The sequence below is a fragment of the Myotis yumanensis genome, unplaced genomic scaffold (genome assembly GCF_028538775.1).
Source record: "Myotis yumanensis isolate MYYU_CA2020_CCGP unplaced genomic scaffold, mMyoYum1.0.hap1 SCAF_1, whole genome shotgun sequence".
Taxonomy (NCBI): Eukaryota; Metazoa; Chordata; class Mammalia; order Chiroptera; family Vespertilionidae; genus Myotis; species Myotis yumanensis.
This window is the reverse complement of record NW_027223752.1, coordinates 2,331,356-2,345,982: the sequence shown is the minus strand read 5'-3', so window position 1 is coordinate 2,345,982 and position 14,627 is coordinate 2,331,356. Positions and strand designations below refer to the sequence as shown.

Genomic DNA, 14,627 nt, shown 5'->3' with positions numbered 1-14,627 from the left:
GGGCTGGTTAATTTAGGGGGACAGCAGGGACTGGGAAAGCCCTCGGCGGGGGGGGGGGGGGGGGGGCTGCAGAGTGGGCAGTGGGCAAGGAGCCGGGCCTGGCCGCCCGCTTGTGGCTCAGCCACAGGGCACTTCCAGGGAGCACGGGGCATGTGCGCGGGGCGGCCAGGGGCGGGTGGGGAGGGGCGGCGGTGGCGGCTGCACCCACAGGTCCGGCGGCGTCCAGGGCACTCTGTGCCTTGGCGTGTGCGTCTCCGGTGACGACCGCAGGAAAAACAGCGTCTTGGCGTCGCCGTGCCCAGAACCTGTCAGACCCCCCCGCACGGCCGGGGGTCTGGGCTGCTGTTTACACTCCCAGGAGCCCTCCCCTGCTGCTGGGGGAGGGGGCGCTCGGTGCCGTCAGCCACCGCCGCTCCTCGCGGGGCCCAGCGGGGTGCTCACCGGCGGCGCTGTCTTCCAGGACTTCTTCTTCTACTCCCTCGTCTACGACCCGCAGCAGAAGACGCTGCTGGCCGACAAGGGCGAGATTCGCGTGGGCAACCGGTACCAGGCGGACATCACGGACCTGCTGAGGGAAGGTGGGCGCCAGGGGCTCGGGCGCGTCGACCTGTGAACCAGGAGGTGGCTGGGTCGGTTCCGGTCGGGGCTCGGGCCAGGGTTGCAGGCTCGATCCCCGGTAGAGGGCGCGCAGGAGGCAGCCGATCGTGATTCTCTCGTCGCTGATGTTCTCTCTCTCTCTCCCTCTCCCTTCCTCTCTCTCTAAAAAAAACAATAAAAACACGGAAAGGAAAGTGGTGGCCGCACGCGGCAGCCTGCGTCCCTCCTGCGGGCACCAGGCCGAGCTCGGTGAAGGCCGCCTCCCGCAGCCGCCTGCGGCCGGGGGGCTGGCCCCTCTGTTTCCCCGTCTCTGAAAGCGGCTGCTGCCGTGGCCGCCGTCACCTCCTCTCCCGTCACCCCCACCTGCCTGTCACCCCCACCTGGCTGTCACCCCACCTGGCTGTCACCCCCACCTGGCTGTCACCCCACCTGGCTGTCGTTTCTGCCAGAGGGACATTTCCTTGTCAGCGGTGACATAGGACTGTTGGCTGAGCCCCAGGCAGCGCTGCAGGGACACCTCCTATCGTAGCGTCTCCCACGCTGGGCCTGGTGCCCTGGGGCCGGGTGCACAGGCTGCTGGCCAGGTCCTGCCTGCCTGTCCCCTGCCCGGGGCTCTCAGGACAGGCTTGCCCTGTGTGACCCCGGGTCTCTGCCTGCCCTCGGCTGGCCCCTCCCGATGGACGTCCCAGCGAGGGTGCCCTTTGCGTCCATGGGAAGCTGCCCAGCCCTTCCCTGCCGTCGGCGTCACCGCTTCCTGAGTGACCTTTGTGAGGCCGTGGCCTCTCTCCTCCTCTCATGGCCGTGATGTCTCATTTCTGTGAGGTCCTGCCTCCCGCACACTTTTGCATGTGCCTCACACACGCACACCGACACACTTACATGTGCACATATGCCACACACCTACACAGACAGGCACGCACGCACACACCCTATACACACGTTCATGCACACACACACATGGTCACGCTCACACACACACATGCTCTACACATCTACGCACACATGATTGCATACACGTTCACGCGTGCACACACATGCCCTTCCTGGTGGTTGGTGTGTCTTCTGTCTGCCATGTGGTCGGGTGTAGGAGTCGCTCAGCCAGGCTGACAGCAGGTGGTGTGGTGGCAGCGCCGTCCCTTCTGCCACCTCCCGTCACGTGGACCCCACGGGGCAGGCAGACCTCGGCCCCAGGAGGCAGCAGGCAGCCCGGTCTCCTCGCAGCCGTGGTCTCAGGCGCTTCCTCCCGCAGGCGAGGAGGACGGCCTGCGACCAGTCCAAGCTGGAGACCAAGGTGTGGGAGGCTCACAACCCGCTCGTGGACAAGCAGATCGACCAGTTCCTGGTGGTGGCCCGGTGAGCGTGCCGCCCGGCCCGGCGGGTGGGCGGGGCCTGTCCCGCAGGGCCCCCGCGAGAGAGCGTCTCCAGCGGGTGCCACTCCTTCCTGCCCCTGGGCCACTCCTGTGCCAGCCGCTGTGCCCGGGTTGTCCTGGCGCCGTCCTGCCAGCCGGCCCGGGGTCAGCTCTCTCCTCCCCCAGCTCCGTGGGCACCTTCGCCCGGGCCCTCGACTGCAGCAGCTCCGTCCGGCAGCCCAGCCTGCACATGAGCGCCGCGGCCGCCTCGCGGGACATCACCCTGGTGAGTGCGCTCTGGCCGGCAGCTGGGGCCAGGCACCCGCCGTGGGAGGGGCCCCTGCCCGGGGCCCACACGTCCTCACACCTGGTCCCTCACTCACATACACATGTACACACAGACACTCACACATGCACACTCGCACATGCACACTCGCGCAGACACACATGCACACTCACACATGCACACTCGCGCAGACACACAGACACTCACACATGCACACTCACACACAGACACACACACTCACACATGCACACTCGCGCAGACACACAGACACTCACACATGCACACTCACACATGCACACTCGCGCAGACACACAGACACTCACACATGCACACTCGCACACAGACACTCACTCACACATGCACACTCGCACACAGACACACACACTCACACATGCACACACACATGCACACTCGCGCAGACACACACACACTCACACATGCACACTCGCACATGCACACTCGCGCAGACACACACACTCACACATGCACACACTCACACATGCACACTCGCGCAGACACACACTCACACATGCACACACACTCACACATGCACACACACATGCACACTCGCGCAGACACACACAGTCGCACATGCACACACTCACATGCACACTCGCACAGACACACACACACTCACACATGCACACGCTCACACATGCACACTTGCACATGCACACTTGCACACAGACACACACACTCACACATGCACACACACATGCACACTCGCGCAGACACACACACACTCGCACATGCACACTCGCACATGCACACTCGCGCAGACACACACACACTTGCACATGCACACTTGCACACAGACACACACACTCACACATGCACACACACATGCACACTCGCGCAGACACACACACACTCACACATGCACACACTCACACATGCACACTTGCACATGCACACTTGCACAAAGACACACACTCACACATGCACACTCGCACATGCACACTCGCGCAGACACACAGACATTCACACTCACACAGACACATGCATATTTGCACACACTCACACACACAAACACACACATACAGACACAGAGACATTCACACGCACATTCACACACAGGGACACAGATGCGCACACTCCACACATGATTGCACACACTCACAATCACACGTGCACACACATACACACACTTGCTCACATACAGTCGTACATACACACTCACACACATACCGTCGCACATACGTACACATGCGCACACACACACTCACATGCACACTCACACATGCAGACACAGAGACACACTCGCACACTCATACACAGACACACATTCACGCACGCGCACACATGTACACACAGACACACATGCACACACAGACATACCCATAGACGCACACTCATACAAAGACAGACACATGCACACTCACTCACGTACTCGCACACACTCACACATGCACACAGACATACACACTCACGCACACACATACACACTCGCACTTATGCTCACACACACACGTGCACACTCACACAGAGACACTCACACAGACATACACGCTCGCACACAGACTCACACACACACCCTCCCACCAGTGGACATGACAGCTCTCTCCCCCCACCCCATGGCTGTAGCATCTGCCCTGCCCGGGCGCTCTCTCCCTGGAGTCATTGCACCAGCTGGGGGAGGGGTGTGGCAGCGAGAATTAGGTCCATCGCCCACCGGGCTCCCCATGCTGGGTGTGACCCCGCCCAGGCCTGGCCAGCCCATCCCCAGCCCGGCTCCCCCAGAGCGAGCCTGCCCGTCAGCGACTGAGCCACTCGGACTCAGCTCCCCAGGGCCCCTCACTCCCCCCCTCATCACTGCCCCCCTCACTCCCAAGCCCCCCAGGGCTCTCTCCTTGTCTTCTGTCGGGGGGGGGGGGTTTCCCCGTGTTTCTGGGTGGGCACAGGGGTGCGGGAGGCCCGGCGAGTGACCCTGCGTCTCGCCGCAGTTCCACGCCATGGACACGCTGCACAGGAGCGTGTACGACGTCGCCAAGGCCATCTCGGCGCTGGTGCCGCAGGGCGGGCCCGTGCTGTGCCGGGACGAGATGGAGGAGTGGTCGGCCTCGGAGGCCAGCCTGTTCGAGGAGGCGCTGGAGAAGTACGGGAAGGACTTCCCCGACATCCAGCAGGACTTCGTGAGTGCGCTGAGCCCCGCGCGCGGCCCTGCCGTCCCGGCCCCTCGCGCGGCCCTGCCGGCCGGCCCCTCGCACGCCCCTGCCGTCCCGGCCCCTCGCGGCCCTGCTGTCCCGGCCCCTCGCGCGCCCCTGCCGTCCCGGCTCCTCGTGCGCCCCTGGGCGGGGGTCAGGGCTGGGCCTCACGGTCCTACCATCTTTCTCTTTTTTAATAGATTTTTATTGATCTCAGAGAGGAAGGGAGAGGGAGAGAGAGAGAAGCATCCGTGATGAGAGAGGATCATGGATCGGCTGCCTCCTGCACGCCCCACACTGGGGATCGAGCCCACTACCTGGGCCTTTTCCCTGATCGGGAATCGAACCCGGGACCTCCTGGTTCCTAGGTCGACGCTCAGCCCCTGAGCCACACTGGCCGGGCTGCTGCTTGTTTTTAGCCAGCTGACCTCTCCTTGCCGTGTCCTCCACGTGTGTCCCTTGAGGGTGTGTCCTCGCGTGGGCCAGCACCCTCGGGCCCTCCCCGCCCCGTCTCCTGAAACACCTGCCCTCCTCAGAAAGGACGAGGGGCCTGGGGTCGCTCGCGGCTGTGTCTGTGCGGAGGGCGGCGGGGGGGGTGACCAGGAGCCCATGGGATGGCAGGCGGCCCGTCCCGAGGGCCAGAGGCAGGGGAACGACCAAGGGGGGTGGCGGGGCCGCGGCCCGGAGAGGGCGGCACGGGCAGGCCAGGGGCGCGGCGGGCACGTTGCTGACGTCCACGTCTCGGGCGGCCCGCGAGGCAGACGCGTCTAGAACGCTGAGCCAAGTGAGCAGCACCTGTCGGGCCACGAGCAGAGATAGAGGGGCGGCCGGCTCGCACGGGGCGGGGGGCTCGGCCAGAGCAGGGTGTGCGGGGCGAGCGGCAGCCACGGGGGCCGGGCTGTGGCACCCCGTCCTACAGACCCACGATCTCATGTGACAGACCCGGTGGCACCGTGCAGGCGGGTCTGAGCCTCGCTCTGTGAGGCGGTCGGAGCTAAGTCGGGGCCCAGGCCTGGCACCCCGCGTGGTCACAGGGCCTGGCCCTGTGGTGGCGCCACGAGCCCGGGCACCAGGCGTTCCGGGGAGAACCTCTGGGCGCCCGGCGTGCGTGAGCTGAGTGCGGGCGCACAGCGCGTCCAGCAGTTGTGTTGGCGAAGCCGCACGCTCACCAGCGGGACGTGGGCCTGACGTCCTTGGGCCAGGACCTGGCCCGGGGGGAGGGGCTCAGGCAAAGCCGTGACCTAGAGGAGAAGTGTGTTTAGAAACGGGGGGTTGCTCCCGGCGGTGTCCTGGGGCACACGGGGCCTCCTCAAGTGCCCTTCTCTCCCCAGCTGCCCTGGAAGTCACTTACCAGCATCATCGAGTATTACTACATGTGGAAGACCACCGACAGATACGTGCAGCAGGTGGGCTGGGGACCACGGACAGACACGTGCTCAGGTGGGCTGGGGGACCACGGACAGACACGTGCTCAGGTGGGCTGGGGGACCACGGACAGACACGTGTTCAGGTGGGCTGGGGGACCACGGACAGGCACGTGCACAGGTGGGCTGGGGACCACGGACAGACACGTGCACGGGTGGGCTGGGGGACCACAGACAGACACGTGCTCGGGTGGGCTGGGGGACCACGGACAGACACGTGCTCGGGTGGGCTGGGGGACCACGGAGAGACACGTGCTCAAGTGGGCTGGGGACCACGGACAGACACGTGCACAGGTGGGCTGGGGGACCACGGACAGACACGTGCTCGGGTGGGCTGGGGACCACGGACATAAGCATCCCAGGGCACCGTGGTTCCGTGTGGCAGAACCTGATGGGCTTTGGGGTGACCTCCCACAAGGCAGGCAGTCGGGGTGACACCGGAGCTCCCCTCCCTCCGGGCAGCACCTCCCTGGCTGGCCTTACTGACCCTCTGTTTTGTTTTAAGAAACGCTTGAAAGCCGCTGAAGCAGAGAGCAAGTTAAAGCAAGTTTATATCCCCAACTAGTAAGTGCTCCGTCCCCGCCCCGCCCTCGGCCGGGTGGGCACAGGTGGGGCCTTCGAGGGCCCAGGTGCCTGGTGGGGGTGGCCCGCCCTGGCTCTCCCTCGGCCTCCCAGGTGGCACCTGCCCAGGCCGGGTCCAACTCCAGGCTGAACCGCGTGCCAGGCCGGCAGACAGAGCTGGAGTGTAGACCAGGGCCTGAGCCTCCACGGGAGCCACTTCAGGACGCGGGCGAGAAAGCTCGCACCCGCACCCGCACCCGGACCAGAGGATGGGCGGCGCCTGGGAGCCCGGGCCCCAAGGAGCTGCGCCCTGACCGCAGCGCCCGCGCCCCCTCTCTTCCCCCTAAGTAACAAGCCAAACCCGAACCAGATCAGCGTGAACAACGTCAAGGCGGGCGTGGTGAACGGCGCGGGGGCTCCAGGCCAGACCCCCGGGGCCGGCCGAGCCTGCGAGAGCTGTTACAGTAAGTCCTGGCCGGCTAGCCCAGCCTCCGCAGGACGCCCGCCCCACCCCGTCGGACCCGAGCCCGGCCCGGGGGCGGGGGCTGCACGCCGCCAGGGAGCCCTTCTCCCGGGGACACGCGGGGACACGCAGGCGCGGTGCGGCGGGCGGGCGGGCGCTCTGTGGTGCCCTCTGCCGTCACTGGTTCTGCTTAAGGATCCGTCTATTTCAACTTTGTTGTCCGTAGCCGCCCAGTCTTACCAGTGGTATTCTTGGGGTCCCCCTAACATGCAGTGTCGCCTCTGCGCGTCTTGTTGGACGTATTGGAAGAAATACGGTGGCTTGAAAATGCCAACCCGCTTAGACGGAGAGAGGCCAGGACCAAACCGCAGCAACATGGTAAGTGGGCCCCTCCCCGCCCCGCGTGCGCCCGGCGGCCGGCCCACGGTCATGGCGCTGTGTCGGGGCGGCGCGCCCCCTTCCGCAGAGCCCCCACGGCATCCCAGCCCGGAGCAGCGGGAGCCCCAAGTTCGCCATGAAGACGCGGCAGGCCTTCTACCTGCACACCACCAAGCTCACGCGCATCGCCCGGCGCCTGTGCCGAGAGATCCTGCGCCCCTGGCACGCCGCCCGGCACCCCTGCCTGCCCATCAACAGCGCAGCCATCAAGGCCGAGTGTGAGTGCTCCCGCCAGCTCCGCTCACCCTGTAGGAGGGGCGTGTGTGTGCAGGAGGGGTGTGTGTGCGCGTGTGTGTCCAGGAGGGGTGTGTGTGTGTGTGTGTGCAGGAGGGGTGTGTGTGTGTGTGTGCAGGAGGGGTGTGTGTGTGTGTGTGCAGGAGGGGTGTGTGTGTGTGTGTGTGTGTGCAGGAGGGGTGTGTGTGTGTGTGTGTGCAGAGGGGTGTGTGTGCAGGAGGGGTGTGTGTGCGTGTGTGTGTGCAGGAGGGGTGTGTGTGCAAAAGGGGTGTGTGTGTGTGTGTGTGTAAAAGGGGTGTGTGTGTGTGCAGGAGGGGTGTGTGTGCGCGTGTGTGTGTGCAGGAGGGGTGTGTGTGCAGGAGGGGCGTGTGTGCAGGAGGGGTGTGTGTGCAGGAGGGGTGTGTGTGTGTGCAGGAGGGGTGTGTGTGTGTCCAGGAGGGGTGTGTGTGCAGGAGGGGTGTGTGTGCAGGAGGGGTGTGTGCGCGTGTGTGTGTGCAGGAGGGGTGTGTGTGCAGGAGGGGTGTGTGTGCAGGAGGGGTGTGTGTGCGTGTGTGTGTGCAGGAGGGGCGTGTGTGCAGGAGGGGTGTGGGCCGGGTGTGCTGTCGGAAGCACGCGCACACACGCACACACACACCCCGCATGGCGCCCACACTGCACACACACACGCACGCACACACCCCGCATGGCGCCCACACTGCACACACACACACGCACGCACACACCCCGCATGGCGCCCACACTGCTGGCCCCACAGGCACGGCACGGTTGCCTGAAGCCTCGCAGAGCCCGCTGGTGCTGAAGCAGGCCGTGCGGAAGCCCCTGGAAGCCGTGCTCCGGTATCTCGGTGAGCCTGCCTGCCCTGCCTTCCTCTGCCCTCCCCCAGCTGCTCCTGGGTGCCCGAGCCCGGTGGCATCTCCTGTGGCCGCCGAGGGGAGGAGGGTCCCCGAGGGCAGGCGTGCTGGGTGGGCACGTGCAGCTGCACAGGGAGGGCCTTCGTGCCTGGGGGGCCGGGCCGGGGGCCCCGGGGGGACGGCAGGGCTCGCGCTTGGCCGGCTCGGGGCGGCCCCTGAGTCAGTGGAGGTGACTTTCCGCCTGTGAAGGACATTCCAGAACGGTGAGCTAAGTGTGCCCACTCAGGCCCAGTGGCTTGGCTCCGTGGGCTCTCCGGGCTGTGGCCCTGCGCCCGGCCTCGCCCATCCTGGGGAGGAGGCAGCTCTTGAGAGTCGGCGGCTGGGGGGGCACATCCTGGGCCCGGCCTTGGGGCCGTTAATTCATCCTCTGGCCGGCGGCCAGCCTGCTGCCAGCAGCCCCGGTGGCCTGGACGCGGAGGCCTCTGACGGGCCTGCTGGCTTATGTCTTTGTCTGCAGTCTGTGCTCCTGGCCCTGGCCCGCCCGTCGGCTGGGCTGGGGTGCGGGGACCGGCCCGGACGTGGGTGTGGTGGTGGGTCCTCCCCGTGGGCATGGCCGAGGTCATCCTCAGTGGAGCCGGGGCCTGGGGCGGCCCGGCCGTCCCCACCTTCACACGCTTCCTGCCGTCGCTCCCACAGAGACCCACCCCCGCCCCCCCCCAGCCCCACCCAGTGAAGAGCGTGTCCGGGGTGCTCAGCGGCCTCACCCCCGCCAAGTCGGCCCCCGTCATCAACAACGGCTCGCCCACCATCCTGGGCAAGAGGAGCTACGAGCAGCACAATGGCGTGGACGGTGAGTCCCGCGGGCGGCCAGCGGGGCCTGGGGGCGCGGCCGGCGCAGCCTGCAGCCCAGCCCCGCCCGCGCCCCGCCCGCGCCGCTGACCGAGTTCTCTCTCCCTCTCTCCCCGCCGTCGGGCGCTGCCAGGCAACACGAAGAAGCGGCTCTTGATGCCCAGTAGGGGTAAGGCCTGGTGGCCGCTGCGCGGAGCCGTGTGTCTGCTCGCGTGGTGGCGCGGCCGGGGCTCAGGGCACGTCCGGGGGGCAGTCCACGTGGGCCAGGCCGCGGCGCCCCCACTTTACTTGCCACTTGGCAAAGAGCTCAGTGCTTCAGGGCTTCAGCGGCCCAGGTGCCCACTCCGGGCCCAGGGCCTCTGCCCTCGGGCCCTCCCTCCTCCAGCCGGCGCCTGGTCCGTGGACTGTCCTCGCGCGTCGCCCTGGCGCCCCGCTGCCCGCTGCGCTGTCTGTATCGCACTGTGACTGCCGCATGCCCTCAGCCTCTGCTCTCGTGGTCGCCGTCTTGTGCCTGCAGCTCGCGTGCGCCCTGCCTGGGGGGGGTGATGGACGGAGCTGTGGGTGTGGTTGGCGTGGCCGGGGAGGGCTGCCAGGCCCAGGTGGGCACCGGGGCTCAGTGCCCTCAGGGGAAGGGGGCTGAGCTTGGGGACGGGGACAAGGCCGCGTGGGGCCCTCTCACCCTGCGTGGGGTTGGCAGTGGCTTCAGGGGGGGCTCTTGGAGGTCCAGGTCCTGCCCACGGGCTCCAGGCCCTGCCTTTGCCCCTTAGTTGGAGGAGGGCATCAAGGGCTGTGGGGCCGTCAGCCTGGGCTGGGGACACCCGCCCTGGGGAGCGGGCCAGCTCAGGTCGGGTCGGCCCGCAGCAGCAGCCACACGGGGTGGACGGAGCCACGAGGAAAGGGAGGGTTCGGGGAACGTGTCCTGAGCTCCTGCCAGCCCCTTGGATGGGCAGTCGGTGGCACCCTGGCACCTTGGGCCGGCCTGGCTGGAGGGCGGCTGGTGCTCTGGGGGCTGGCCAGGCAGTGGCGGGGACCAGGCTCAGCACCTCGGGGCGTGGGGCGTGGGCCTGGCAGGGCCGGCGTGGGGGCCGCCAGCCAGCCGTCTCCTGGGCACACCTCCCGCCGCTCCTGGGAGCCCCAGTGGGCACGCCCTGTGGGGTCGCCGCCCTGGCCCCCAGTGCCCCTGTGGCCCGAGGGACCCCGGGACCCGGGAAGCCCGCAGCGCGGGCACAGGGGCTGTCAGCAGGCGCCCTGGGCTTCGGGCTCCCTTTCATGAAGCGATGAACACGCGGCGCGTGGAGCCCGTGTGCGCTGTGGGTTTTTCCAAAATGGGCGCTTCCGTGTTGTCTGTCAAGCGTGTGGTCCTGAGCGCTGGGCAGGGCCAGCCCCACCTGGGACCTTAGCTCACTAACTCCTGCCCCTACTCTGCGCCCACCCCGCCTCCCCGGCACGCGCCACGCTAACGCTCAGTGCTCTCTTCTCTCCGCAACCCGTCCCTTTGGTAGGCACTTACCTGGGTAAGTAGTGCCGGGGCCCCGTTCTCACATGGGCACACCACACCTGGACACGGTCGCACACGGACACGGTCGGTCACACAGACATTCATACACACGGACACGGTCGCACACGGACACGGTCACACACGGACACGGTCACACAGACATTCATACACATGCACACGCTCAGACATGCTCTCACACACACACACGGGCATGCTCACACTTGGGCAGTCTTACACACGGGCACACTCACATGGGCACGCTCACATGGACACGCATGGGTACCCTCACACATGGGAATGCACACACACACACACACACACACGCCCAACACATGGGCACAGGGAGGCGGTGTTGGCCCTGACTTTGCTCAGGTTCTCACGCAACATGCATGTGGAGCCGGGGCCTCGGTGCAGCCGGGCCGGCGGGTGTGACCTGGGACAGCGCCTGTCCTGACTCCTGGCGGGAGCTTGCGGCTCCAACCCCTCAGCCTGGGGTCAGTGAGGGCAGCCGGCCACCTGGGGTCTGAGCGTGCTGGCCTAGGAGTGGCCATCTGTGAGGGCAGCTGTGCTGGGCGGGCCCGGTCACAGCAGCCAGGCCTCCTCCGCCAGCTGAGTCAGCGGCGTGGCCTGCGTGTGGGCCCGGGCTGTGGTTCTGAGGCTGACGCCCTCGGAGGCCGGGAACTGGGGGGCCGCTGGCTGGGCCAGACCCAGGGCAGCTGAGGCGCCTGTCCCAGGCCCCGCTGGGTGTGGGCTGTGGGGTGGGGTGGGCCCTGTGGCCTCTCCCCAGGCAGGCCGAGGGTCCCAGGGTGTGAGTGCGCCAGTGCCTCATGTTCTGTCCCCCTCTTGTCAGGCCTGACGAACCACGGACAGACCAGGCACATGGTAAGAGGGAGGGCACACGGGTGCACATGGCCCTGGGCTTGGGGAAGAAGTCCAGTGGGACCCGTGGAGGGCAGGCAGGGGGTGCCCTGGGCCCTCAGAGTATCCCCTGGCCCCTTGGAGTATTGGGGTGCAGGGTGGAGGCCCAGGGACACCCCTCACACCTCCCCTTGCCCAGGGACCAAGCCGGAACCTCCTGCTCAATGGGAAGTCCTACCCCACCAAAGTGCGCCTCATCCGGGGGGGCTCCCTGCCCCCCGTGAAGCGGCGGCGGATGAACTGGATCGACGCCCCTGACGACGTGTTCTACATGGCCACCGAGGAGACCAGGTGGGCCCCGGCCGCACGGGCGGGCGGGTCGGCGCGGAGGGCGGGCGGGTGGCGTGCGTGCTCCTCACACGGGCGCTCTGCACTCACAGGAAAATCCGCAAGCTGCTCTCGTCCTCGGAGACCAAGCGCGCAGCCCGCAGGCCCTACAAACCCATCGCCTTGCGCCAGAGCCAGGCCCTGCCGCTGCGGCCGCCCCCGCCCGCGCCCGTCAACGACGAGCCCATCATCATTGAGGATTAGCCGCCCTGCCCGCCGCCCGCGCCAACCACGGCCCACCCCGCCTGCGCCCACCGCCCGCCCGGTTTTGGTAGTGCCCGCCCGCCCCCACCCGCAGAGAAGCCGCCCCGCCGGGCCTCGTGGGGGCCACGCTGACGCCGGGCGGCGGGCGCCGATCTTAGCTTTGTGTTCCTTTTTCGGCCGGAGCGGAGCGAGGGGCCGCCCAGTGCCCGCACCACCCGTGCGGCCCGGCGGCCGGAGTCATGTTGTGTTCTGTTGAAGGTGCCGTTTTAAATTTTATTTTTATTACTTTTTTGTAGATGAACTTAAGCTCTGTACCTTACACCTGGAACGAGGGCCGGCGCAGCCGGTGGCCGAGCTGCCTGGCGGGCCGCCCCTTGTCTTTTCAAGTAATTTTCATATTAAAAAAAACAAAGGAAAAAAAACTCATAAAAAAGAAAAAAAGCAAGTAGGCCTTCTTATGTCTTTTGTCTCTATTCCTCTCCCTGTCCGAGCCCCAGCCCCCACCCCCACCCCGGCACCTCGGAGCAGCCGGCCCGGGAGGGACAGGCCGCCCGGGGACCTGCTGGCCGGCGGGTCACCCGGCGCTGCGGGTGGCTCTAGGCCCAGAGGACCCCCGGAGGAGCCCGGGGAGCAGCAGGTGGCCCTTGGCTTTCCTGGCCTCCCTCCCTCACCTCGGCCCACACCTGCCTCCTTCAGGGCCTGGCCCAGCCCACCACCCTCCGGAGGGGCAGGGAAGGGGGCCGGTGGGGCTCCGGGCCCTCACGGTGGAGCGGACGCCGTCTGAGGCAGGGTGGGTGGCCAGGGCCCCATCCGCCGTGGCCGTGGGGCAGCCAGCACAGCTGGGGTGGCCGGCCCGCTGTCCTGCCCCTGGCAGAGCCCTGCCCAGCTGTCGCCGCAGAGCCGGGCCACCCCAGCAGGTGTGGGGTTTCCTCATGAGAATTCACTCCGATTTCAGCAAGGGCGTTCTCAGAAACCCTGCCTTGGGCATCCCCGCACCCACCCACAGGCGGCGGGGGCTGAGGGAGGGACACGCAGACTGGGGCTCCCTCCTCCCGCCTGAGCCCCGCCTCCGCTCCCCAGCCTCACCGAGAGGCATGCACATCTCGGCAGGGGCTGGAAATAGAAGGGGAGATAAGGGGCGTCCTGGCCTCCCTCTGACAACCTGTGAGGGAAGGAGGGTGTCGCGGGACGGCTCAGCACCCCGGCCCACTCCGACCTGCAGCCCTGCCCCCACCGCCCCTGCTGCCCAGGATGCAGACCAGAAGGTGACCTTGAGAGCTTCCCCGGGGGAGGGGGGAGGCTCTGCCCAGGCCCTGCCCTCTGGCCCCCCAGCCCCTTCCCTCCTGAGGCTCAGGGCTTCCTCCCTGCCTGCTGAACGGCCTAAACCCTGAGCAAGGTGGCCCCTACCCTCCCTGCTGGGCAGGCAGGCCCTGAGGAGTAACCCCCCCGGCTCCCGCCCAGGAGTGGGGAGTGGGCACACACACGGGGGAGCAAGGGCCCAGTGCGCCATCCTTGGGGGCCCCACACGGGCTGCTGCCCTGTCGCCCCGGGGCCAGGGCCATCGCATGCGGCTGGAGTGGTCCCCATGGGTCCTGCCTGCCGAGCCTCCCACACCCTCGGGCAGCCCGGCCTGGGTCCCGCAGCCCGAGCGGAGACCAGGATCCTGATGGCATCTGCCAACGTTGCCAGGACGACGGGGCACAGGAAGACTGGTGATCCGGTGGATGCCATGCCACTGTGGCCCCAGGGGAGGGATCTGCCCCCACGCCTGGCCGCCTGGCCCCGCCACCTCAGGGCCCTGCCTGCTCTCCTGGAGCCTCCCTGGTCCCTGTCGCCCTCAGTGGCCTCAGGTGGACGCTGTTGCTCTGTGTCCATTGGTCAGTGACCCTGCCCACCAGGTCCAGAATAGCCCTGGGGCACGAGGGAGCCTGAGGCCTGGGGCTGTGGCTGGGGGCAGGGCAATCCCGCGCTCTCCAGGGCACCTGGCCAGGCCCGGATGCCATTCCTTGGACCCACCCGTTCTCTCTCCAGGCAGGGCTGGGCCCGGGACCTCCCCCCAGACACCTGTGCGGGCCAGGCCGCCTCCACAGCGGTCAGTCCTGCCATGTCAGAGGTGGCGTGGCAGGAGGGAGGGAGCCTGGCCGGGGCTCCCAAGTGGAGAGGGCACTGTAACTGCCACTTGGCGGGCACCGGGCCATGAATTAAATTATTCAGGGACACCTGAACCGGCCCGAGCAAGGAGCAGGCTGAGAATGAGTGACCCGGGCGAGCCCCACAGCTGGCCACCCTGTCCAGGAAGGGAGCCCGAGGCCTCCTGCCCGCCTCCGCCTGGGCTGGCTCAGGGCCAGAGCCGGGCGCCAGAGGGGGCTGGTCAGGCTGGTCGGTCAGGCTCGGGGGAATCTTGTGTTTCAGTGGCTGTAGGTGTGAGTGTGCGGGTGTGGGGGGGCAGCCACCCCAAGGAGCTGGCCAGGGCAGGGCGCCAGG

The 14,627-nt window shown here is 67.3% G+C and overlaps 1 protein-coding gene across 1 annotated transcript in view; it reads left to right on the top strand.

The window, feature by feature from the left end:
- The window catches only part of MTA1 (metastasis associated 1), an 18,889-nt gene extending 6,301 nt beyond the window's left edge, over window positions 1–12,588 (top strand). The window contains 17 exon segments of the mRNA XM_070401318.1: window positions 430–578; window positions 915–1,060; window positions 1,847–1,950; window positions 2,133–2,232; window positions 4,176–4,364; window positions 5,708–5,782; window positions 6,306–6,364; window positions 6,710–6,825; window positions 7,051–7,202; window positions 7,291–7,480; window positions 8,251–8,340; window positions 9,044–9,057; window positions 9,059–9,197; window positions 9,330–9,365; window positions 11,545–11,576; window positions 11,752–11,903; window positions 11,993–12,588. Of these exon segments, the coding sequence (XP_070257419.1) occupies window positions 430–578; window positions 915–1,060; window positions 1,847–1,950; window positions 2,133–2,232; window positions 4,176–4,364; window positions 5,708–5,782; window positions 6,306–6,364; window positions 6,710–6,825; window positions 7,051–7,202; window positions 7,291–7,480; window positions 8,251–8,340; window positions 9,044–9,057; window positions 9,059–9,197; window positions 9,330–9,365; window positions 11,545–11,576; window positions 11,752–11,903; window positions 11,993–12,143 (1,894 nt within the window). The 3' untranslated portion in view covers window positions 12,144–12,588.
- Window positions 12,589–14,627: the final 2,039 nt, after the last annotated feature.